The sequence below is a fragment of the Gopherus evgoodei genome, chromosome 1 (genome assembly GCF_007399415.2).
Source record: "Gopherus evgoodei ecotype Sinaloan lineage chromosome 1, rGopEvg1_v1.p, whole genome shotgun sequence".
Classification (NCBI taxonomy): domain Eukaryota; kingdom Metazoa; phylum Chordata; order Testudines; family Testudinidae; genus Gopherus; species Gopherus evgoodei.
The window spans coordinates 245894654-245921046 of NC_044322.1; the positions used below are offsets into that span (position 1 = coordinate 245894654).

At 39.3% G+C, this 26393-nt stretch overlaps 1 protein-coding gene across 16 annotated transcripts in view; it reads right to left on the reverse strand.

Moving 5' to 3' along the window:
• PLEKHA5 (pleckstrin homology domain containing A5) overlaps positions 1-26393 on the reverse strand; it is a 289350-nt gene that overhangs the window by 47643 nt on the left and 215314 nt on the right. For 8 of the 16 annotated variants that reach the window (XM_030541812.1, XM_030541803.1, XM_030541841.1 and 5 more), the window contains 4 exons: positions 25084-25167; positions 21581-21700; positions 20660-20713; positions 11500-11580 (listed from right to left, as the gene is read on the reverse strand). In XM_030541812.1, the coding sequence (XP_030397672.1) occupies positions 11500-11580; positions 20660-20713; positions 21581-21700; positions 25084-25167 (339 nt within the window). Of the gene's footprint in view, positions 1-11499; positions 11630-20659; positions 20714-21580; positions 21701-23390; positions 24224-25083; positions 25168-26393 lie in introns of those variants that run through there. The other 8 variants (XM_030541890.1, XM_030541899.1, XM_030541871.1 and 5 more) reach the window with 4 other exon arrangements.

Below are 26393 nucleotides of genomic sequence, written 5' to 3' on the forward strand. Positions count from 1 at the left end.
TATTTCTTTTAAGCAACTGACCCTGTATTTGTCACCTTAATACAGAGAGACCAGTTTTATGTATTTTTCTCTCTTTTTACATAAAGCTTTCTTCTTAAGACCTGTTGGAGTTTTTCTTTAGTGGGGGACTCCAGGGAATTGAGTTGCAGCTCACCAGGGAATTGGTGGGAGGAAGAAGTCAGGGGGAAATCTGTGTGTGTTAGATTTACTAGCCTGACTTTGCATTCCCTCTGGGTAAAGAGGGAAGTGCTTGTGTTTCCAAGACTGGAAATAGGAGAGGGTGGAGTCCCTCTGTTTAGATTCACGGAGCTTACTTCTGTGTATCTCTCCAGGAACCCAGGGAGGGAACACCTGGAGGGGGGAAGGGAAATGGTTTATTCCCCTTTGTTGTGAGACTCAAGGAATTTGGGTCTTGGTGTCCCCAAGGAAGGTTTTTGGGGGGACCAGAGTGCCCCAAAACACTAATTTTTTGGGCGGTGGCAGCTTTACCAGGTCCAAGCTGGTAACTAAGCTTGGAGGTTTTCATGCTAACCCCCATATTTTGGACGCTAAGGTCCATATTTGGGAATAGGTTATGACATGGTGGCAGCCGTTGTGGGAAAGATAGAATCCAGAAGCCAGTAGGAATATTATATTTTTCTTTTCTCTGCTAGGGGCTTTTAAGCAGAGACAAACAGTTTGGTTTCAAAAGGAACCAGAGAGAACTTTTTTTTTCCCCCTCTGCTCTCTCTTGCAGTTGTGGCTTGCATATTAAGCAAGGAACCATTAAGGAACTATTAAGGGTCTTTTGTGACAATAGCACTCCCACTGAGAGTCAGTATCCAGCAATACACATGCAAATAAAGTGGTTTCTCTGGTTTACTTCACATTTAAAAGATTAGCTAGAGGAAGAAAGGGGAAAAGGCACTGTTGCTAGGCAGACCCCAGGAGACAACAGAGCCAGCAGTTCAGACAATAAACACCGGAGGGCACCCCAACACAAGAAAACAGGAACCATGCCTTCTAAGGCAAAAATGAAGGCCGAAAAACAAATCAAAGACGCCGAGCACAGGCGAGATATGGAAAAAAAAACTACAAGAGATGGAGCTGAGAGAAAGAGAAAGAGAGGCAGCCTACAAAAGAGAGCAAGCAGCCAATAATGCAGACCACCAAAAACAGCTGGAACTCCAGAGGGAAGCCCACCGACAGGCCATGGAATTAGAAAAGGCTAAGCAACAACACCCAGCCAATCCTAACAACCCTTCGCCAGTACTTGTTCCACAGCACAGGAAATTTCCCACCTACAAGGCAGGTGATGACACTGAGGCCTTCTTGGAAAATTTTGAAAGAGCCTGTCTTGGGTACAGCATCCCTGAAGACCAGTACATGGTAGAATTGAGGCCACATCTCAGTGGACCTTTAGCAGAGGTGGCGGCTGAAATGCCTAAGGAGCAAATGAACGACTATAAACTTTTTCAAACCAAGGCCAGATACAGAATGGGGATAACCCCGGATCATGCCCGTCGGCGTTTCAGAATCCAGAAGTGGAAACCAGATGTGTCATTTTCAAAACACGCCTACTACGTTGGGAAAAATTATGAGGCCTGGATATCAGGACACAATGTTAAATCCTTGGAAGAACTGCACCTCCTCATACAAATGGAGCACTCCTTGGATGGTGTTCCTGAGGACATAACATGGTACATACAAGATGGAAAACTCAAAAATCTCACCAAGGCTGGGGAGATTGGAGCCAGATGGATGGAAGTGGCAGAAAGCAAGAAAGCTCCTGTCAAGGGGAACGAATACCCCAGGGGGCACACCGACAATAAACCCTACAACCGAGGACAGCTAAAGACCCCACATACAACCCAAGTAAAGCCACAGACGCCCTATTCTTCCACCTCACCAGTCTCCAGTAACTCACCTCGACCCAGTGACCAGTCAGATGGAAGATGCTTTAAGTGTAATGAACTGGGACATATAAAGGCCAACTGCCCAAAGACCGCCAACCGAGTGCAGTTCATTACACCACCATCACACCAAAGATCCCCAGGTCCAGATGCCTCTCAAATACCCTTGGAGCGAAGGGAAAATCTGAGAGTGGGCAGAAAGAAGGTTACTGCGTGGAGAGACATGGGGGCACAAGTGTCAGCTATCCACCAATCCTTCGTAGACCCCAAATTCATCAACCCAAAGGCCCAAGTGACAATTTACCCCTTCATGTCACAAGCTGTAGACTTGCCTACAGCTGAACTGCCTGTCCAGTACAAAGGCTGGTCAGGAATGTGGACTTTTGTAGTCTATGACAACTATCCCATCCCCATGCTACTGGGGGAAGACTTGGCCAACTAGGTGAAGCGGGCCAAGAGAGTGGGAATGGTTACACGTAGCCAAACGAGGCAAGCTTCCAGACCCATTCCTGTTCCTGAGACGTCCACAGACGCCCCGGCTGTATTACCAGAGACCCAGACAGAGATAGTGGACCCGGATTCCATGCCAACCACTGAAACAGCCACAGCACCTCCAGTGCCAGGCCCGGAACTGGAACAGCAACCAGCAACAGCAATTGCAACTACATCTTCAAACTCAACGCCAAAGGGCGCCAGCGAGCCAGAACTGGCAGAAGCAACAGACAGCCATACCCTCAGGTGCACCAGTGGAGAGCGGTTCACCAGCAACGGAAACAACCCCATCACCTACATCGCTTCCAGAGGAACCAAGCCCAAGTCCACAGTCTGAGGAAGAACTGGTGACCCCAGCCTCAAGGGAACAGTTCCAGACTGAGCAGTAAGCAGATGACAGTCTTCAGAAAGCTTGGGCGGCGGTACGGAGCACCCCACCGCCTCTCAGCTCTTCTAATCGATCCCGGTTTGTTATAGACCAAGGACTTTTATACAAGGAGATTCTTTCTGGTGGACACCAGGATGACTGGCAGCCGCAAAAACAGTTGGTGGTTCCAACTAAGTACCGGGGGAAGCTCTTAAGCTTAGCCCATGATCATCCCAGTGGCCATGCTGGGGTGAACAGAACCAAGGACCCATTGGGGAAGTCCTTCCACTGGGAGGGGATGGGCAAGGATGTTGCCAAGTATGTCCGGTCTTGTGAGGTATGCCAAAGAGTGGAAAAGCCCCAAGACCAGGTCAAGGCCCCTCTCCAGCCACTCCCCATAATTGAGGTCCCATTTCAGCAAGTAGCTGTGGATATTCTGGGTCCTTTCCCAAAAAAGACACCCAGAGGAAAGCAGTACGTACTGACTTTCGTGGACTTTGCTACCCGATGGCCGGAAGCATTAGCTCTAGGCAACACCAGGGCTAACACTGTGTGCCTGGCCCTAACAGACATGTTTGCCAGGGTAGGTTAGCCCTCCGACATCCTTACTGATTCAGGATCTAATTTCCTGGCAGGGACCATGCAAAAACTGTGGGAAACGCATGGGGTGAATCACTTGGTTGCCAACCCGTACCACCATCAAACCAATGGCCTGGTGGAAAGGTTTAATGGAACTTTGGGGGCCATGATACATATATTCATCAACAAACATTCCAATAATTGGGACCTAGTGTTGCAGCAGTTGCTGTTTGCCTACAGGGCTGTACCACATCCCAGTTTAGGGTTTTCATCGTTTCAACTTGTGTATGGTCACGAGGTTAAGGGGCCATTACAGTTGGTTAAGCAGCAATGGGAGGGGTTTACGCCTTCTCCAGGAACTAACATTCTGGACTTTGTAAGCAACCTACAAAGCACCCTCTGACATTCTTTAGTCCTTGCTAAAGAAAACCTAAAGGATGCTCAGGAAGAGCAAAAGGCCTGGTATGACAAACATACCAGAGAACGTTCCTTCAAGGTAGGAGACCAGGTTATGGTCTTAAAGGCGCAACAGGCCCATAAGATGGAAGCATCATGGGAAGGGCCATTCACGGTCCAAGAGCGCCTGGGAACTGTGAATTACCTCATACCATTTCCCAATTCCTCACTAAAGCCCAGAGTGTACCATGTTAATTCTCTCAAGCCTTTCTATTCCAGAGACTTACAGGTTTGTCAGTTTACAGTCCAGGGAGATGATGCTGAGTGGCCTGACGGTGTCTACTACGAAGGGAAAAAAGACGGTGGCGTGGAAGAGGTGAACCTCTCAACCATCCTGGAACGTCTGCAGTGGCAACAAATCAAGGAGCTGTGCACTAGCTTCGCCCCATTGTTCTCAGCCACCCCAGGATGGACTGAACGGGCATACCACTCCATTGACACAGGTAATGCTCATCCCATTAGAACCCCACTCTACCGGGTGTCTCCTCATGCCCAAGCTGCTATAGAACGGGAGATCCAGAACATGCTACAGATGGGTATAATCCGCACATCTACCAGTGCATGGGCATCTCCAGTGGTTCTGGTACCAAAACCAGATGGGGAAATACGCTTTTGCGTAGACTACCGTAAGCTAAATGCGGTAACTCGTCCGGACAACTATCCAATGCCACGTACCGATGAGCTATTGGAGAAGTTGGGACGTGCCCAGTTCATCTCTACAATAGACTTAACCAAGAGGTACTGGCAAGTACCGCTAGATGAACCTGCCAAGGAAAGGTCAGCATTCGTCACCCATGCGGGGGTGTATGAATTTAATGTCCTTCTTTTCGGGCTGCGAAATGCACCTGCCACCTTCCAGAGGCTGGTAGATGGTCTACTAGCAGGACTGGGCGAATATGCAGTTGCCTACCTCGATGATGTGGCCATTTTTTCAGACTCCTGGCCCGAACACCTACTACACCTGGAAAAGGTCTTTCAACGCACCATGCAGGCCGGACTAACTGTTAAGGCCAAAAAGTGTCAAATAGGCCAAAACAGAGTGACTTACCTGGGGCACCAGGTGGGTCGAGGAACCATAAACCCCCTACAGGCCAAGGTGGATGCTATCCAAAAGTGGCCTGTCCCAAAGTCAAAGAAACAGGTCCAATCCTTTTTAGGCTTGGCCGGGTACTACAGGCGATTTGTACCACACTACAGCCAAATCGCTGCCCCACTGACCGACCTGACCAAAAAGACCCAGCCAAATGCAGTTAAGTGGACTGATGAGTGTCAAAAGGCCTTTACCCCACTTAAGGCAACGCTCATGTGTGACGCTGTGCTCAGGGCCCCGGACTTTGACAAGCCATTCCTAGTAACCACAGATGCATCTGAGCGTGGTATAGGAGCAGTTCTCATGCAGGAAGCAACGGATCACAACTTCCATCCTGTCGTGTTTCTCAGCAAGAAACTGAGAGGAAAAGTCACTGGTCAGTCAGTGAAAAGGAATGCTACGCCATTGTGTACGCCCTGGAAAAGCTACGCCCATATGTTTGGGGACGGCAGTTCCAGCTACAAACTGACCATGCTGCACTAAAGTGGCTTCATACTGCCAAGGGGAACAACAAGAAACTTCTTCGTTGGAGTTTAGCTCTCTAAGATTTTGATTTTGAAATTCAGCACATCAAAGGAGCTTCTAACAAAGTAGCTGATGCACTCTCCCGTAAGAGTTTCCCAGAATCCAGTAGTTAAAAAGTGTTCTTAAAATGTAGAAGGCTGTTAGTTATATACTTAGTGGTATATGTAAAGGTGCATGTGTTGTATTAATCTGTTTATTTTAAAGTTCTAGGAGGAAATCGCTGCCAGTGAGCTTCCCCACTGTCTGCAATTTGGAGGGCGTGTCATAAACAGATAGCTAAGGGTTAATGTCTTTCACCTGGAAAGGAGTAACCTGAAACACCTGACCAGAGGACCAATCAGGAAACAAGACTTTTTCAAATCTGGGTGGAGGGAAGTTTGTGTGTAAGTCCTTTGTTCTCTGGTCTTGTGCCTGTCTCTCTCTCGGCTATGAGAGGATTTCTGTCTCTTGCTTTCTAATCTTCTGTTTCCAAGTTGTAAGTACAAATATAGTAAGGAAGTAAGGTTTATATTGTTTTCTTTTGTATTTACATGTGTGTAGTTGCTGGAGTGTTCTGAATTGTGTTCTTTTGAATAAGGCTGTTTATTCATATTTCTTTTAAGCAATTGACCCTGTATTTGTCACCTTAACACAGAGAGACCATTTTTATGTATTTTTCTTTTTACATAAAGCTTTCTTTTTAAGACCTGTTGGAGTTTTTCTTTAGTGGGGGACTCCAGGGAATTGAGTTGCAGCTCACCAGGGAATTAGTGGGAGGAAGAAGTCAGGGGGAAATCTGTGTGTGTTAGATTTACTAGCCTGACTTTGCATTCCCTCTGGGTAAAGAGGGAAGTGCTTGTGTTTCCAGGACTGGAAATAGGAAAGGGTGGAGTCCCTCTGTTTAGATTCACGGAGCTTACTTCTGTGTATCTCTCCAGGAACCCAGGGAGGGAACACCTGGAGGGGGGAAGGGAAATGGTTTATTCCCCTTTGTTGTGAGACTCAAGGAATTTGGGTCTTGGTGTCCCCAGGGATGGTTTTTGGGGGGACCAGAGTGCCCCAAAACACTAATTTTTTGGGCGGTGGCAGCTTTACCAGGTCCAAGCTGGTAACTAAGCTTGGAGGTTTTCATGCTAACCCCCATATTTTGGACGCGAAGGTCCAAATCTGGGAATAGGTTATGACAGGTAGCTTACACTACCTCTTGGAGTGTGCTAAGGGATATTTAGTGACCAAGTGGCCATGCATCCGTTTTTATGTTGCATCCAGTGGAACTGCCTTCAGTGACAGTTCCTTTTTACATCCTGCCAGGGCACTGATTTAAGAGGCACTGTCACATTACTTCCCACAGACTTGTGAGTTTTCCTTGAAAACTTCCTATCCAAGTACTGACATAGCCTATTCCTGCTAACATTGAAATATATAGTGAAATCACACTGTATGAGTGCAGAGGAATTAATAGCATTTTAAATACTCCTGAAGTATTAGTTATTGCCTGCTGTTAGTGTAAGTTACATGTATAGTTGGGGCAAATATTTCTCTTTGTACGCAGTTAGACTGGTGTTACACAACTGCCATTGCATTCAATGAGAAATGTTTAATGTCCATTATGTAATGCTGAAAATATCTCTCTACCTATCTGTGAATTAAGTCTTGTGCACAATATGTACATCTACAAAGAAGAATTTAGCAAGTAGAGATTTCAAAAGTTACAGAAACATAGTCCATCTAATCCAGTATCACATCATAGACAACGGGCAATATCTGCTGATTCATGGCAAGGTATAAAACCATGAAAATGGACATTATGTAAGATGTTCACGGGGAAGTTTTTTCCTAACCTAAGGCAACTATTGGAGGATTTATTTCCTGAATCACGAGGGCTTATATCATTGTGTTTTTATTTTAGCCAGTGTAAGTGCAGATGTTAATACACATTTCTAAATTTTTTTAAAATTACACAAACCTGTTGCCTAAATAAAGTCTTGTGGCATGGAAATTCACAACTGATGGCATGTTTACATCTTTTGGGAGACTTCTAGTGAGGAAATTAAACAAAAAGTAGGGGCTTTTGTGCGGAGGGTGAGACATTCTTTAACATTCTAGTAGCATTTTTTAAAAGGCCCTTTTCACTCAGTAGTATGAACACAGACCTATTTGAAACTCAGTGATACTTTCATGTAATTTAGCTGAAAGAGTATGTCTTTAGTAGTAAGAATATACTGTGGTTTGAATGTATTATGTATTAGATGTGAAAACTGCATTTTGCATAATGCAACACATAGAATTTCAAACAGAGACAAGAAATGCAGGAAAAGGGATGTAGCCCAAATAAGAATGTTGAACAAATTCAGAAACAAAGCTTAAAAAAATATTTCTAAACATCAGGATCATAAGCTAATAGCCCATCAACAGCTTTAATTTGTGCAACTGGTGAACAGTGTATGACAACTCAACATCTTGCTGTCCTAGACTGAAGTATGGGGCAACGATCTGTTCTTAAATATTTTCCAATTTCTTGGGCATAAACATGCTGACATTAGGCATGTGCGTCATCTTGTTCTACCCAGATTTTAATCTTGTCTTTTCAGGGTCATTGTGCTTTATACACACAATATTCTGACTCATTCATGTTAAAATCCTGTGTGATCTTTAAAATATGAAAAGTCAACACAGTACACAAAGTTATCTCAAATTTTAAACCTTTATGTGTATTTGTGAATTTGCACCAATAGAATCCCCTTCAGATAACATTAATATACCTCACTTAACTCTGAGAAAAGGGCAGACTGTCTAGAGATGTTGCAAAGAGACAATTTAAGTTTTCTTCAATTTACGGTTTGTACTGTTAGGTACTGGTTCACGCTCTTCTAATTGTACCTGAATGTGCCCAGTAGAGCTAGCCAAAAAGGATAGGAACCTGGTTATTACTACATTTCTTCAATATGAATAAAAAGTTAACGTACATCATATATTACTTGTTCAGGATCAAGCTAATATTCAAAGAACCCAGCTAAAAGTTCTGGCTTACTGGCAGGGGAGAACTCCTCCTCCAAATACGTTAAGCAAAAGTGACCACATTTCTAAATACCTATTCTCTTTCTGGCTTTTAGCCTGTGTACATACTTGGGGTGAAAGCTTTCCCATTACAAGGACAGTCCATATTTTAATAGACCACAGTCCCACAGGAGTTCAAACATTCCCAATAAGGTGCAATACAAAATATAGCTCTTAAGAATTAAAAAGAATTTAATTTGACATTCTGCTTACTGGAACATTAAGTAAAGCAGGTAAAGGGGGTCCAGGAGGCTGGCATTTTGTCATAAAATAAATCTCAATTTCCTTCCAAAACAATGTAAGGTCTCATCTACACGAGGACATCAGGAAAGTTCATCTGAATCAATTAAAGTTGTAAATTTCAGTGGATGAATTTTACTGTATTAAATCTCTGTGTGTACACTTATTCAGAATTAAAGTGGCCTTAATTTGGTTTAGTTTAATTCACTTTGGACATGATCCAAGCTAAACTTTAATTCTGAATGGGGTATTCCTACAGTGGATTAATGTGGTTTAAAATTAATCCACTGAAAATTCACATCTTTAGTTAATTTGGATTAATTTTCCTGATGTCTGTGTGTTGACAAGCCTCAATTCCTGGATAGAACCACCGCATGTGCAAGTATGTTTGCCTTTCCCTGTAATCCTTCAAACAAAGTGCCTTCCAAAAATATGATGGCTCTTATCAGGAATTTCTTTCTGAGCTACACAGATTGAGGGTTTATATTGCCTTTCCCATATCAGCCAGATAAATTTATTTGCCTAAATCCCCCTCCCATCTTTTCATTTGGGTTGTTTTCTTAACATCTTTTTCATTCAAAAAAACTGTATATATGTTGGAAATTAAATCTTTTGTTCCAGGCTCAACTCCTCACATGTGGTTGAAAGCATAGACTGAGTTGCCCCATATCAGATCTCACAATAAAATGTTTGACTTGTAAATACCGAAAATACAGGACCTTTATGTTGTTCACATTAATACATACCTTGTTATGGTTTCAAACCAGGACCCAGGAACAACTATCTAAATTGAGTAATCTCAGCTGTTACCCACAACAAATAGCCACTTTGATATTTGCTAGGGATAAATTCACAGTTGTAAATGAAAGTAGCTAAGAGAGGGCATCTGATAAGAATGTAGAAGAAAATTTGTTCAAGGTGGTCTGGATGAATAGGTGATCTTTTATTTTTGGTGACCTAAATTTATTTTTAACCCAATAATTACTATGAATAGTTATATTTGGGCTCCAGCCTTTTTTTCTTTTTTTTCTTTCAATAAGAAATTTAGAGCTGTGAAAGAACAATGACTGACTAAAAATGACAGTCCCTTATTTATGCGGTACACACTTTCCCCTGCAGTATCCTACCAATGCATCTCAAAACACCATTCTAGAGGGACCATATCTCTGGGGGGAGAGAGGGTAGTTCAGTCTTCATGACCCTTCAGATTCATGGTCTCTGACAAGGTTATCAAGAAGGTGCTATTTCAGTGTCAAATATAAATGAAGTTATCTTTACCATAAAACAGGCTTTAATACGTACATGGATTATTTTAACCAGTTAAGAAAATATTAAAAATTGATGGCATTTTTCAAAAATTTTCAGCAGTGGGACAGCTTTTAAACATACAAAAATCTTATTTAGTTTGGGTCTGGAGGAACCCTCACAGTCCCATTGCACCCCTAATCTTTCAAAGTTGTGTGAGAAAAAAACCTGTCTTTTGGCACACAAAAGCAGGAGATTGGTTCCAAGAAAATCTGTTAATGCAAGCCATTGTTTCAGCCCAAGAGAAACTAGAGATTCAAAGCATTTCCCCTTTATCTCAAGATACCTGGCTGTTTTCCTAAACATCTAGAAATATTCTACACTGTGATATGCATGGAAGCTGTATTACAGTGGCATAGCACCATCAACGAGCATTCTTCAGAGTAGAATTTGTCTTACTCCCTTCATAGAATCATAGGGCTGGAAGGGACCTCAGGAGGTCATTTAGTCCAACCCCCCTGCTCAAAGCAGGACCAATCCCCAGACAGATTTTTGCCCCAGATCCCTAAATGGCTCCCTCAAGGATTGAACTCACAACCTTGGGTTTAGCAGGCTAATGCTCAAACCACTGAGCTATCCCCTCCCTTCTAGCCATGAAACTTTGTTTACCATTCTTCCTCTTTTGAAGTAATTCCTGAATTTGAAGGGAACAGGTCAAATATTTATTCTGTTTGGCAGCCAGAGATTTTCATAGCTGAATTAGCTGCAAAATACAGCAATCACTTAAATAAGAATGCTTAGGCTTCTTTAAAACTTTGACGTTTGAAATACAGTATTTTGTGCAGCAAAACTCATGTGTCTAGGGAACTACTGCACTTACAGATTTGTACTGGCCATGCTTATAAGTTAATGCAGGTCTCAACCCAAAGACATATTTCCATTCAGCACATTTTCGCCCTCTTAATGTCTCAGCAGAGTTGCAGCCATGACTATATAATCTAGAAATGTGTACTCTGGTAGGTTTGCTATGACTTTATTAATAAAACATTGCCCCTTGGATCTACAATCTCCAGATCTGTTATTTTGATCCATTTTTCTCCAAGAACCAACCAGGTGCAAACAAACAAACAAAAATATCTAGAAAACCATCTCCTGAAGATGGAGAAAGTTGCCAGATATGACCAGGTAAACACCAATGGCATGCTTTTGTGTTGAACAAAATGAAGCACCTGTGAAAGCTAATTGTGCATAGAATCACGTTAAGACAAATGTTGGAAGCTTGTTGGAAATCTTATGAGTTTACTGGACACTTGCATATGATACCAAATGATCAAACATTCTAGACAGAAGAAGTTATCCAAAAGGGTACACTTAACATACTCAACAATAAAAGCGCTCAGCAAAAGCCATGCTAATAATATCGCAGCATTTTATAAAGCATGAGTGATTTGTGGTTTTTCAAAACAAATAAGAGAAACACGGATGTTATGAGTAAATCTGAAGAACAACCAAAAACTGTCACTGAGGAAAATTTTCGCAGATGATAAAGCAATTTCATTCATTGTCCAAGACCTTACTTGCTGGTACAGTTGTGGTCTTAGCGCCGAGTTCTCAATCATAGTGTGAACCATGGTGATTAAAGGTTCATTCTCTTTCATCTATTTCAAATCAGGAGGAGCATACAGCAAACATCAGTTTACACCATAGCTAGATTTGAAAGACGACACTGTAAATATAGCCTCTACTTCAATATTTTTTTCTAATAATGCAGCAGTTTAAGTTTTATCCAATGCCTTTACAGATTCCATCATTTAGAAAAAGTAAATATTTGAAAAACATAAGTGATAAATATCAAACTCATGTTTCCCATATACAAAAGAATATGTTACTATATTAATATTTCATAAAAGCTGCATAATTTCCACTGTGGTTCATGTCACTAAGTCTAATTACTTCAGATGTTTCACCAATAAACTCAAGTTATAACAGGTAAAACATCAGGAACAAGTGGATAAAATACTAAGTAGCCAAACCATGATATTACTTAGAAATAAGCCAGCTAGATTTGAAGTAATTTAAAACACAAATACAGTAATTTTAATATGCAGTAAGAAACATCCAAATTCTTATCTGAGAACCATTTCATAAAATAGTCCCCTAGACATTAAAATGTAGATTGCACCTTCAGTATGTTACGAGTTATTTGAGCCCTTCTGGAACTGAATACTAAGATCAAGTTTACAATGAGCTATACTAGTACTTCACAATTAACAATTTTTATGCAGCACTTTTTTATATACAAAAGCACTCAATTATATTAGTTATTGCATTTAGCCATATATGGCTATGAAAACATCTGTTGCACATTTCAAGCTAGGTTGGACATATGGGCTGCCATATTTGCAGAACAAATTATTTATATTTACTGCCACTAGTGCAATTGTTCAAAACAGGTTCTGTGATCATTTATGGAAAAAAATTATAGAATTAGGCATTCAAAAAAACCCAAGCAACATACAGAGCAAATGGTCATATTATGCTAGCATGCTGGTGAGAATTCTTACAATCTTATAAGATTTTTGACTATTGTGTTAGGTAGAGCTGGTTAAGAAATATTTTTGTTTCTGTCAAAAATCAATATAAGGTTTAAAAGTTTGTCAAAATTTTTCTTCAGAAGTTTTTAGACTTGGTTGAAAAACCAAAAACCGTAATTTTCAGTTTTAAGGGTGAAAAATTCTGTTTTCCCAACAAAAACTCAAAAAATGTCAAAAATGGATATTTACTTTAGAAATGTCCAGTTTGATATGCCAATTTTTGTAGAAAGACCTTTTGAATAAAAAATTTCAATCAGTTCTTGTGCTACATCAATTTTACATCCAGCTGTAGCGGATGTACGTGTGTGATCTCTCTTAACACAACTGTATACCCAGTAGATTTTTATACAGACTAACTATTGTCTCACCAATTTGATGTGACTGACAGACAAGCTGCTGCTCTGCTGCCCACTCAAAGACTTTTTTCAACCCAAGTGACAACAATTTCCCCATAAACTGAAAATTCCAATCTATGTGGGGTTTTAGGGGGGTCTCAACCTTCTGTATCAGTGGTACCTCACTAATTTGCACTGGCTAAGGACCCCATAATTTGTACCAAAACAACTGTTTTTCCTTCCATTCTCAGTGAAGTTATAATCATTACATTTAAAAAGCAAATACTTCTAGTATACTATGAAGAATCAAATCTGAATTACAAATAAAGATACAATTACTAAATGAAGTATATTGTGATACATTCTTTGCTTTATTGTGCATTCACTTATTCACTCATCTGCAACATTCATTAATTCACAATGGGTTACCAGGTATTAGTGGGAAATACTGAGGTTCCAGTATATGTGGGGAATATATTTTATACTGTGCCTCTAATGAGACAGTTGTCTTAATTTACAGGACAATATATACCTGTTATAGTCAGCAGTAGAGTCTGAGAGGCAAAAGCAGGCCCATCTTGGATTAAAGAGAAATATTCCTCACTTATCTACATTTTGTCCATTTTTACTCCAATCCCACTAGGTAAAGATCCTTACGCCACAGGGAACATTTGAAAGTATTTATTTCAGTACCATTTTTCTAGCAAGATTTCTTTCCCCTATTCCTATAGTATATTGTTGACAAGCCTAAGAGAAGCAGAATAAGGTAATAGTAACACACAAAATACTTAAGTGCTCACTAAATTTAAAACTCTCAAAGACTCTGTTTTTGTCCTATTTTGAAACAAGAGTTACTTGCTGCTCTAGCTTCTTTACACACGTTTGTCTCAGCTGATAACTACCTGTTAGCAGATCAGTAGCATTCTACACTAAGAGGGCAATTTTTGAGTCATGTGACCAAATTTTAAACTGGCCCGTGTTGAAGGAAAATACCTTATCTACAATAGTGAGGTTCCCCATAATATGCAGTAAATAGAAAACTACTAAAAACCAGAGCTAGTAAAAAAAACATTTAATTTTTATATAAATTTTCCACAGACAAATTTCAATTTTTTGGCTAAATTTGAAGACAAAAATTTCTATTAGGAATGGCCTTTTTGGAGTTGTCATCTGAACAGGGAGCTGAGCCTATGGAAGAGAATGGGAATATGAAGTATCTGAACTACATCTTTCATGATATACAAGGGTCTCCCCTCTTCCTGGAGGGAAGTGGTGTATTATGGCAGTCCTGGTCCATGTTAATATTAAACAAAACTAATAATGCTGTACACCAATCAAGAGCTCTTCTGGAAACAACTAAAGTGTGACAGAACTAATTTAAACTCACTATATAACAAATTGCTGACAACGTGAACAAAATAATTTTAACTAAAGAGCCAAAATACTGTCAACTGAATAGGCTGTTTCAAAGCTGAACCATTTCACCGAGACTTATTAATTACTACCAAGTTTTCTAAGGGCCAGGGCTCCGGAACCTCTGACTAGAGTGAGTGAGCAAGCAAGAGATGGACCTGAAGTGAGAGACTGATCTTTAAAACATTTGTTTTTGGATTAAAACACAATTGTTTTGTGAAGACATTTGAAAGGTTTTGGATTTGTTCTAATACAGAACAAAAACAAATCCTGAAAATTTGAAATGTATTATGAAACTGAGTTGTCATCCTCCAGGCAACTGTAATTTTAATACTACAGTAAAAGCTTTTTTATCCAGCATATTTGGGGACTGGGGGGGGTGCTGGTAAGTCAAAAATTCCAGTTAACTAAGAGGGAGTGAGTGAGTTTGAGTGAGAGAGGGGGCTCAGGACTGGGAGTTAGGATGTAAGAAAGGGTGTGGGGTTCAGGCTCTGGGAGGGAGCTTAAGTGCTGGGGGGTGTCTCAGGTATGGGGTTGGGGCGCAGGAGGGGTTTCAGGATGCTGGATCTGGGCGGTGCTTATCTTGAGTAGCCCCACGCAAGCAGCAACATGTCCCTGCTGCTCCTTGGCAAAAGCACGGCCAGGCAGCTCTGCAAGCTTCCTCCACCGTCAGGCGCTTCCCACAGCTCCCATTGGCCACAGTCCTTGGCCAATGGAAGCTGCAGAGCTAGCGCTTGGGGAAGGGTGGGGGCAGTGCATGGCGCCCCCATGGCCATTCCTCCGCCTAGGAGCAGCAGAGACATGTCACCGCTTGCAGGGAGCTGCCCAAGGTGAGTTCCACCCAGATCTGGCATCCTAAAATGCCCGCTTCTAGAGCTTTCCAGATGGTAAAGTACAAGATACCTTTCCAGTCAAAATTATGAAGTGCTGTTAACCTCCTCTAGTAGAAATGGAGGAAGAGGTGCCCCAAGATACAGGAAAAGTTAACTGCTCAACTGCAATCCCAGTCCCTAAATACTATGGAGGGTCAACAATTGGGAATCAATCCTCTATACAAAACAATGCAAAGTACTGACCAAAAGGCCATTCCAGCAGAAATCATGATTTTTATATCCCTATGAAAATTAAGTTTTTTACTGACAGACCGTTAAATGTTTAATATTTGTCAAGAGGTAATACAATATATATTCAATTTCACTCTACGATTTTTTATAAATACTAACCCACAGATATGCAGTACAATTATCTGAACAGAAGTGGTAGAGCAAAATGGAGCCTAAACTGAGTAAGACAGCAACTGAGCCACAGTACTAACATAAAAACAGATCCAAATTGTATTATGAGTGCTAGGAAAACAAAATTTTACAGAACAGCTGCACCATAACACAATAATAATAGTGCATTTATATAGCAGTTTTATCTGAGGATACAAAGTTCTTTTTATAAACTTAAATTAAAATTGTGACATATGGCCAAAAAGGGTTAAGTACGGTAACTTGCAGGCTAATTGACCCAGATTCAACCTTTAGAGACATGTTAGAAAAATATGTAAATATAATTAGGGCCATTCCATGTTAGATAGGCTACAGCTTTAAAATATAAACTTGTATTGTTAAAGAATTGGAAGAAGATAGTGATAGTAGTAGTCTATGTTTACACCCTCTCTTGTTAGAGATTGACAAAGTAACCAAAAGGTTCCTGTCTAGGGCTGTATCCTAAACAACATTTAGATGGAACTTAGACAATGACATTATTTCACCCATGTGTCTCTTTAAAGTTTGTGGTAAACTGTCTATAAATTGCTTAATGGATAATTACCTTATGTTAATCCATATAGTTCATTACTGGTGATCGTTTGGGCTTTTGAAGTAACCTTCTGTTTCCTTTGTTCACCCAAGGACTGCATGCTGCTCAGGAACTGTATAAAGGACTCTTGGGACCTGATCTTTTCATTTCAAATCTGCTCATGTTTTATCAGGAGAAGCGCGGAGCCGCAAGATTGAGGTCTCCAAATTCATTTGGATCACCTAGGTATTGGACATTGGACTAAATCTATGGACTAACTCTAAGAACTCTATGCAACTCCAAAGCTCACCATCTCTACTATGAAACTGATCTCAGAACTGTCTTTAAGTCTGTATGTATACTGATCTTTTAACCAATACGTTCTCTTTTCTTTAATAAATTTTACTTTACTTAATAAGATTTGGCTGTAAGCATATATTTGGGTACTATCTAAAGTATTCATTAACTTGGGAGGTAATGTGTCTGATCCTTTAGGATTGGTACAACTTTTCATGTGATGAACAAGATTTCCAGTAATCCCCATCACATTTTACTTCACTGTCTAGAACAGTGCCCAAGGCTGGGTTGCTTTAAGGGAATTGTGTTTTGGCTTCTGTGTAACCAGTAAAGTATTGTAAAAGCTGTTTCGGTGCTGGCTGGGTGAATCTAAGTGTTGGAATAACCACCAGTTCTGGGGACTGTCTTCCCCATTCTTTGCAATTTGCCCTAATTGAGCAACCTCAGCATGAACCCCTCCCCTGGGACCCCAGTCACAAAAGTATTACACATAAGCCAGCTAAAGTACAAAATGGTTTAATGAAATGCCCAATGCCACAAAGCAAGTCAGTAGCAGAGCTCTGAACAGAATTCAAGAATCCTATCTTAGATAAGCCTGCTGTTTCCCATAGATCACTAAGCCTTTCCCAAAACTGATGTCTTTCTTTGCTTTTTTACACTCGGTGTGGTATATGAAAGTTTCTAAGTGTGAGAAACAACAAAATTTCTCCCTAAAAAAGACATATATAAAACCAGCTGAACCCATTAAATAGTTAGCATTTAAAATCTGTGAGTATATTATACTCAGATGCCATAACACCAAAGACTACAGAGCAACATTATAAGCAAATCTAAAATCTGCTTAACATCCAAGAAAACTCTCATTGGAGTTTTACCAAAAAGATGTTCATTTCCCTTCTCTTTCCCTCTTTCGTCTCCATTGCCCCACAGGTTTGTAAGTTAATCAGGTATTCTTCCCTGTGATTGACATCTGTCTGCACAGATGAAACTTCACAGCATCCACTATGCTGACTGCATTACAACTGTGATCAGCTAGAGAGCAGGGAAGTTCTCTTCTATTATTCAATTTCTGACTTTTCCTGAGGTTTTAAAAAAAATTATACCGTAAAAAGCTTCAGTGCTGAAAACCATAAAAAACAGATGCATATTGAACAAAAGATACTCTCTTTCTTATCAGATTCCTTGATCCAGGGCTGACTAGAGGCAAAATATTGTCTCCTGCCCCAGAAAAATCTCTACCTCAAGCAGAAATTCCTAATATCAGAGAAGGAAGAAGGCAGAAGACTTCATGCAGTTCAACAGGTACGTCACTATGCCAATCTAATTAATCTGGGAGGTACTCATATAGTCTAGTGATGAGACCCAGCAACAAACCCTAAAATACACAACTCAATCTCACTGAAAAGTATAGTAGTTTATTATTGGAGATTTTCATCATCAGTAACAAAATTACAATTAAATTCTCTGATCTATTTATGGAATTGCCCTCTGATAATGAGTGCAGGTTCTAACAAAACATCCATTTATGGGTGAAATAAAACATGTGTGTGTTGTGGACACAGTCTTTATTTGAAATTTGGATATTTCCATTTGTGGTTATTACTTCTCGGTGTGAGCATGGTCAGGAAAAAAGGGCAATAAAGAGGCCATTGGAAATGGATTTAGTAGTACACTTAGATAATTAATCCTTTGGATTCATATAATGCCATGATTACATTTATACTACTGCCCTCATAAAAGAGCATGCACTGGGCAACCAAATAGTCTATGCCTATGATCATTGTTGGTGACCCAAGCAAGCACTTGCCAAAAAGACAGCAAACATGTCTGGCTCCTCTGATGTTTCCTCAATACCACAACCACAAGAGTGGTTCAACCCTTCTTAAAAGAGGTGGTGTTTAATTGGTGATTAAACTCCTGCTGGCCATGAGATTTCAAGGAAACCTATCGTCTAGAAACAGTTTTGTGCTGCACTGTCTTTATGTACTCAAATGTACAGAAAACAAAAATCCAAATCCAAAATGTAACAAATCATAAGCATCTCCAAGGAAAACAGCAGCATAAAGAACTGCCCTCTAGTAAAAAAAAAAAAGATTCCTATTATTTCTTGGGCTTTGTGAAACTAACTTTAATCACAGGCAATATTTCACTGAGACACTCAGCAATTACTATAGGTTACTTTGTACATGAGGTTTTGCATGTAGCACTGAAAAGAGTGGAGTGCAATACAGCCTTGGTTAGGAGGCAGTAGGCAATGTGCACCGTTCTGAGTTCCTCACAATCCAAAAGGTGGGTGACCAAGATAAAAGGACTGGAGTGCAGCTACATGCACAATGAAGAGAGGTTTAGGGAATTACAGACTAGTCAAAAAAGGAAGTGTATAACTTATATATACATTTGAAATTAAGCAACCCAAAGAGGACAAAGGATTATTGAAGGTGATTAAAGATGCTGTAAAGAAGGAGCACTGGCCTGAAATTAGACTAGGAAAAATTTAGGCTATGCAGTAGAATTTTATCATCCTAAAAATAAAGTCAATTTGATAATGGACTAATTTGCTAAGGGAAGTAGCCGAAACACCAGCTCCAGAGGTGTTCAAGAAGATTACAATCTCTTATGGAATTTATTTAGTACATGGGACAATCCTGTTCTAGTGCAAAGGGAGAAGGGAGAAGAACAGTGCAGATGACCCAGAACATTTATTCAAACCCTATGATTTTATGACTGGGAATCTCATTTTATACTAACTGCCTCTTTCTTACTGTATGTGCAGTTTAGCCACTTCCTTGATCTACTGCAGAGACTTGGTTTATATTTTTAAATGCCAGCATTAAATGAATTTAAGAAACTCAACAAATGCAGAAGTACGTATTTCTGCAATCCTCAGCTTTATAAGATATAATTACATTTGTTCTGGAATTCTAATAATCAGTTTTTACCTGACATATTATGCAAGTAAAGAACTGCTTTACTACCTCTCAATTTCCTTTATTTAAATCAGAATATCACACTAACAGATCACTGAACAAACCCTGTAACCAACCAATAATATTAAAAAATGGAACATAAGTAGTAGTTTAACATCTTGTATAAGCATTAACAAAATCAAAGCTGGAAATGTTTGAACTGGATGAAATACTTTGGTCTAACACAACTAACAGAGGTTCTGATTGTCTACCTCCTCACATCTTGGATAGTCATTTACCAACATACATCAATGCAAACTGAGTGCAAGATGAGTGTAAATCACAACCAAATCAGAATGGTAGCATTTCATCTTGACTGCAAACTTGCACTCAATTTGCATTCATAAGTGACCACTCAAAGTGCAAGGTGATAGAAAAATCAAGCCAGATATTTTTTCTTTTTCAAACCCATACAGTTCAATGAAGTCCTGACTACCGCAGCAATGCGTAGGATGTCCAGATGCAAAAACAGTCAGAAAATTGTTTGCATTAAGTGTAATGTTTAAGATGTAAAATTCAGCATGCAGTGTTTGAAAATCAGTTTTGAGATTTTCATGTAAGAAAATGATAGTTAAACATCTATTTGCCTATATTTCCTTTCAAGTACTTTCTACGATTTTCTCTGCTATTTCTGTCTAAGGTGGTATCATTCCATTTAAAAAAGCTCTCTTGCAGAACCCATTTGCAAATTTCATTTGATCCTGGCTTGAAGACAAAGAACTGAATATCACATCCCAATTGTTTCTTTATCAACAGATTTTGATGTCAAATGCCGTATTATGCTCTCACTCTGAAATTCAGCAGAAGAAAATGAGTTATGAAGGAGTAAAGTCTTATTCATTCATAACTCATGACCAAATAGCTTAGCAACACACAAAATTAGGTAAATTGCCTTTTGTTTAAAATGTACTTTCAAGTTTGATCCATGTCTTGAAGAAACATCTCAGTTTTTTTTGTTCTGAACACATTGAAATAATCAGAAATAGCTGTTTGCTATGAATAGTATGCTTGTCACACTTGTCAGTTGGAAATCTCTGATGCATTTGGTTATGATGATAAAAGTTGAGGAAATTTTAGTTAGTTACATTACAGGAAAGCAAATAACAGCAGGAATAAACTGGAACCTGAGAACTGAAACTACGTTCTGGTATAAATTTAATGCTCAGATTTTTATTATTTCATTATATCCAATTTTCAATAAAATTTAAGTTGTGATCTGTAAATAAGGTAATATATAAAATACGCAACTCCAGTTCATAAAAACCATCTTTAAATATCTGGCATCTTTAAATTCGGCAACAGCACGGAACACACAGTGAGACAAAAAGAAAAAGCTGCTAATCCCACCTGATGATCCAAATATATGGCATTCCTTTGAAGGTGATGTGAAAGAATCTCATTCTAGCAGGCAGCAGTCAAGAAGATAAAGGAAAGGGACAGAAGGTGCAGAACGTATGAAAAGGTCAGTTTGGAAAGAGTTAAACTAGCCAGTGATCTTTCAATTTAATTAAAAACTAATGTTACATTTCTATACATTTTTACATAAACTGCTTTGAGCACAAGAGAAAATGGATAATTAAAATTTCCTACAAATATCATGGTGAACTACTCAACTTTTAAAAAGCCAAGCATATTAAATTAGACAAGGAAGCAGGAAGATACAGAAAAAGGTATATCTTTGTTTGATGAGGTATTAACTTGCAATTTCATTTCTTTATTCATGTGAATTTAACAACAATTTTCTTAATACACACAGAAAACCAGTACGTGCATGTGGATTTCCTATACATGACTACATAGCAACTATAAACCCTTTGATAAGTTTATGTGCTTTAAATGAATGACCTAGTTTTGAACAAATTATAGAAAACAAATCACATCTGAGATGAGGCAAATAATCAAAATAAATTCACTTTATCGTCTACCATAATACTTTTAATGGTAACTATTTATGTTTATGGCAATTATTACTTATTTTGGAATATTTCACCTGATCAATTTACAGAGCCTGTAATTTTGCTTCCAGTTTTGTGGAAACAGTACATTTGGAAGTGTTCCTACCCCTATTTTGATTCAGTAATGTACTCTCAGTTAAGAATTCAAAGGGTTAATAGCTGAACATCACATATGCAAGGCAACAATGGTATTCTAATCTATATCCATGGCTAACCAGAGAACTTTGTACTAATGGCATAATGTAAACTTTGATTAATGAATGGCTCAGAGCTAGTGAGGATGGTACATAGCACACATTACTTCATAGCTGACCTTTGGGCTGTTGGCCTCAAGTTTTAGTTGCATGAGCTGTGCTAGTGTGTGTTCCCGGATACTACTCAGTTCAGCTTGCTGCCGTCTCAGCTTTATTAGCAGCAGCGTGAGCTCCTCTGACTGAAGGAGTGCAGTGTGAGAAGCCAAAGAGTGGAGAATAGGTTAACTGGTGTCCTGAACAACACTTAATTAAACTAAAGGCATCTTCTCACGGTTAGCTGTTAATATGCCAAACACGTGTTAAATTCCTTTAAAAAAAAGCATATACCATAATATTTTTCCCAAACAGCTTCCCTAGAACTTAGAACAAAATGTCAACATACAATTTATAAGAATTCAAAGCACTTGAACCTCAAATGGTAGAAATTAGAATTTTGTGTACAAGTGGCATAAAGGTTAGGAGCTTGCAGCAGAAAAAAATCAGTGGGGTCACTACAACAGTGGGGGCTACAAGTGTCATCCATATCAATATAAGAGAGGAGGAAGATAGAATCTAAGGTCAGAAGGGACCAGGCATCATTATCTAGTCTGACTTCCTGTATTTTGCAGACCACAGAACCTCACCCACCCACTCCTGTTATAGACCCCTAACCTCTGGCTGAGTTATTGAAGTTCTCACTCATGTTTTAAAGACATCAAGTTACAGAGAATCCACCATTTATACTAGTTTAAATCTGCAAATGACAAATGACCCGTGTCCCATGCTGCAGAGGAAGGCAAACCCCCTCCCCTCCCCCCGCATGGTCTTTGCCAATCTGACCGGGGGAAAATTCCTTCATGACCCCAAATATGGCGAACAACTAGACCCTGAGCACGTGGGTAAGACCCACTAGCAAGATATTCCAACCCCCAGGAAAATATTGTCTATAAAATAGCAAAAGGAATGGGGAGAAAATATTGAAGTTTACCCTTTACTGAATCAAACGATTTAAAAAGAAACATTGTCAAGGTTGGGAGGCTCAGAATGTGACCTACTTTCTCTTTTATCTGTTTAAAAAGTCCTTGGTAACCCTCTGCATGTGGGTGTTTTGTTTTTTTGGGGTGCGGGGACGGGAGAGGACATATTTCAAAGCCCTTTTGTTTTACTAATAATGAGACTAACCAAAGACCATCAAAACAAGCATATGGCATGGAAGAAAGTGTCAGAAGCATGAAAGAGAATCTGTCCCTTTCACCTCCTCATGGATTTATAACAAAACAACTAATCTATAAATATACCTTGATATTGTACCTTTACAGCCACCAGCAATTTATAGGTTAGGCTCTAACTAAACATTTAAAAATAGAGATTATTTGGAAAGAAAAGTCATGTGCAACTATTATCACCTGCATAATCTCAAACAGCCTTATTTTTAGTAACATCTCTGCCTATACAATTTTCTGAGGATCCTCTTTTCTTATTAGCAATACCGGCAAACAAAACGAAACAAACACAAAAAACAAAACACCCCCCCCCCCCCCAAATACCCAGACTTTTGTTTTGTAAACAGCTCACCTACTCCGGTTGCTTATTCCCCACCTAAAGTAAGTCTAATGAGCGGTCAATTATTTCCACAGCAACTGACTTTGTTGTCACATTTATTGAATTCAAGTTGGAAAAAATCATATAGGAATACAGTAGATGAACTTTACTCTGTTTTCATAAAATTTCCAAATCAAGAAGTGGGGAGGAAAAATGTACAATGAGGTTATATTATTGAAAAACAATTAATATCCATTTCCTGAAACTAGGGTGACCAAACAGCATGTGCGAAAAATGGGGGGAGGGGGGGGAAAGGGGGGTGAAGGGAAAATAGGAGCCTATATAAGAAAAAGCCCCAAATATCGGGACTGACCCTATAAAATCAGGACATCTGGTCACCCTACCTGAAACACAGAACAAGAGTCTGAAAACAAGCTCATTTGTTTCTTGATCTAACCACAAACAAAACAGGTCAGTACAACTGTGTGCACATACTGCAGAAGTCCACTAGAGGGAGCAAATAATTTTACTATAACTTCAGTTGTCAATCCCATCTAGCTTTCACTGAAAAACACAATATAAGAATCAAGTTCCACAATGGTTAATCTTGCACTTTCTAACTGTTCATTTCAGTACCAACTGGAGTATTATTTCCAGAAAATATCTAGTAAGGATTTAGGTCACTACAATATATTTTAAAATGTGTTCCCAATGAAAATGGACAGGCTTTCACATAAAAAAAATGAATTTTAAACAGAACTAATTTCTTTGCATGATCACATTCACAGAAATAAATAGAAGATAATAACATCTCCGTATGGTAAATACATAAGAAATTGATATTTTCAGAGATGAAAACATTTTCTTTGAGAAGTCTTGCATGAACATAACTTCATTTCCAAATTAACAGTAAATTTTTATGGTATATTAATTAAAATCCTTGGTTTGTGGGCATACTTGTCCTATCACAGAGAAGAACAATGCATAATAGATTGCACCAACTCTCAATATCAGCTAGTGATACTGTTGCCAATCCTTGTGACATTCTGAGAGTGCTGTAAATCAGAGATTCTGGGGGCTTCTTGTGATACAGGCAGATCAGGAATTTTGCCAGTCACCCAGAGTTTTTCCCTTTGGCTGCTGCCAACAGTACCCATTGGCTGCCCATAAAAGGCAAAGCCCTGTGGAACAAGTACAGAAAGAACAACCCTTTGTTTCCCATCCAGCTCAGTGGCCTCACCCCAGCGTGACAGTGTAAGAAGAGGAAGTTATTGGTGATCAGAGTCCAAGGAAGGAAAGAAGCAACTCCAGCAACCTACTTGGGTTGATGTGGAGGGCTGCAAGAAGCAGGGAGGTCTCTGGACAGTAGGAGGGCAATAATGGAGTCAGAGCAAGTGCAAAACGGGAAATGGGGCCTGCACTGTACATAGGGACATTACATATGGATTTAATGTACACATTTCAACCCGTAATTTTCAAACCTTGGGGATAGGGAAGGGGAGTTCAAACATACTTTAAAAATCTTATGAGTTTTAGGCTCTTAAGAGTTGACAATACGACATTGACCCATTACCATTAATGGAAAATATCTAATGAAAGAGAAGTCTTAATTCTGTTATAAAGACAAATGCTGTATACAGGTGAATAAGAGCACATTATTTTACTGAACACAGACATACTGTACTATTCTTAAAAATTCAGAAGAGGCAACTTCTTTGTTAAATGCATGTTGGAAAAATCCTAAAATAGAAAACTTGCTGCTGTCCTAGATGTTTCCAAATAAGATACTCAATGTGTAAATGAGAGTTATTTCCAGAAAGAGAATTGTATTTGTTGGCAAAAAATTTTAACTAAAACTCCTATTCTTGCAAATCCTCTATGTTATCAAACAGAATCAACTTGTTTGGTTTGGAAATCTTTGGTAATTGAAGACTGCATTTAATACAAGCTCTACAAAACAGAAATGTTGCAGTGTTGCATATTTTATTTTATGGATTGTTCTTAAATAAAAAATGATGCACTAAATAAAAGTGCAACTCACCGTTTTGCCTTGGAGGCTCTGGGGAGTAACAGGCTGTAAAGTCAGACCTGCTGGCATCGACCTTCTTTCAGGCATGAAGACATGCTATGGAAAAACAAGACTGCATGTTATAATCCATGGTTGTCTGCCAAAGTCTTTCACACTGACGGTTAAATAGGAATTTAATATATTTTTTCAACTCAATTTCATTCTTATGAAACATGCCAGAGGTATATCTACACTGCAAATAAAACCCCCTGGCTGGCCCATGCCAGCTGACTTGGGCTTGCAGGGCTCAGGTTGTGGGGCTGTTTCACTGCAGAATAAACATTTGGGCTCAGGCTGCAGCCCAAGCCCAGAAGTCTACACTGCAATTAAACAGCCCCACAACATGAGACCCGAATCAGCTGGTATGGGCCAGCCGCAGGTCTCTAACTGGAGTATAGATATACTGAGAATGACAGCATTAGATAACAAAGTCCTCTGTTGGTCTACAAAATATATTCAAAAGCAACTAAAATCCTCTGGCGTGCCAGAATCCATGCCCTGGAAGGGCCACTTCTAAACTTAAAAAAGTACTTCAGTCTTCATGGCTCTTTCAGTTCATGGCCCTTCCACTTAGAATTCCAGCAAGAATAAATTGGGACCAAGTGTTGTGGTATTTTTTAATGAAACACTTTTTGTTGAGAACTAGACAGATCACTGAATAATTTGATGAAATATTTCAAGGCTTTTGTTAAAATATCTTTTGATCTCTATCAAGATTACATGGATTTAATCTAGTATTTCAGCACTATCAATCCTAAACCATTCAGTCCCCTAACTTGTACATTTAAAAAAAAAAACAATTAGCAACATGTTAAAGGTTTTATGAATAAACTTAGCTTAAAGTTAAAAAGTACGAAATAAATAACCTGAAAACCTAAAATCAGTAGATGACAATGAATGGCACTTTCTAGATTAACTTGGCTAAAAAGAACTGAATATATAATACTAGCAAAATGTATTATACAAGTAAACTGAAAACTTAGTTTAGACACTGTTATATAAGATATACTATATGTCCTGTGCACACTTGACTACGATGCTCTTTTTTAGGGATGCATAAAATGTTGAGTTAAATTTCCAAAGCAGTAATGGGCAATGGACTTCAAAACAGAAAGAAAATGCTCTTTTGTCGGTTGGAGGTATTTCAACTCTAAAGGGGATAACACACAAAGCAATTTAAAGATCGTTCAAGTTTTTTAAAGCTTTTCCATGCTTCAGTATTACAGGAAGCCACAACATTTCATAAAGAATACTGGGTCAGAGTTCAAGGAACAGCTTCAATG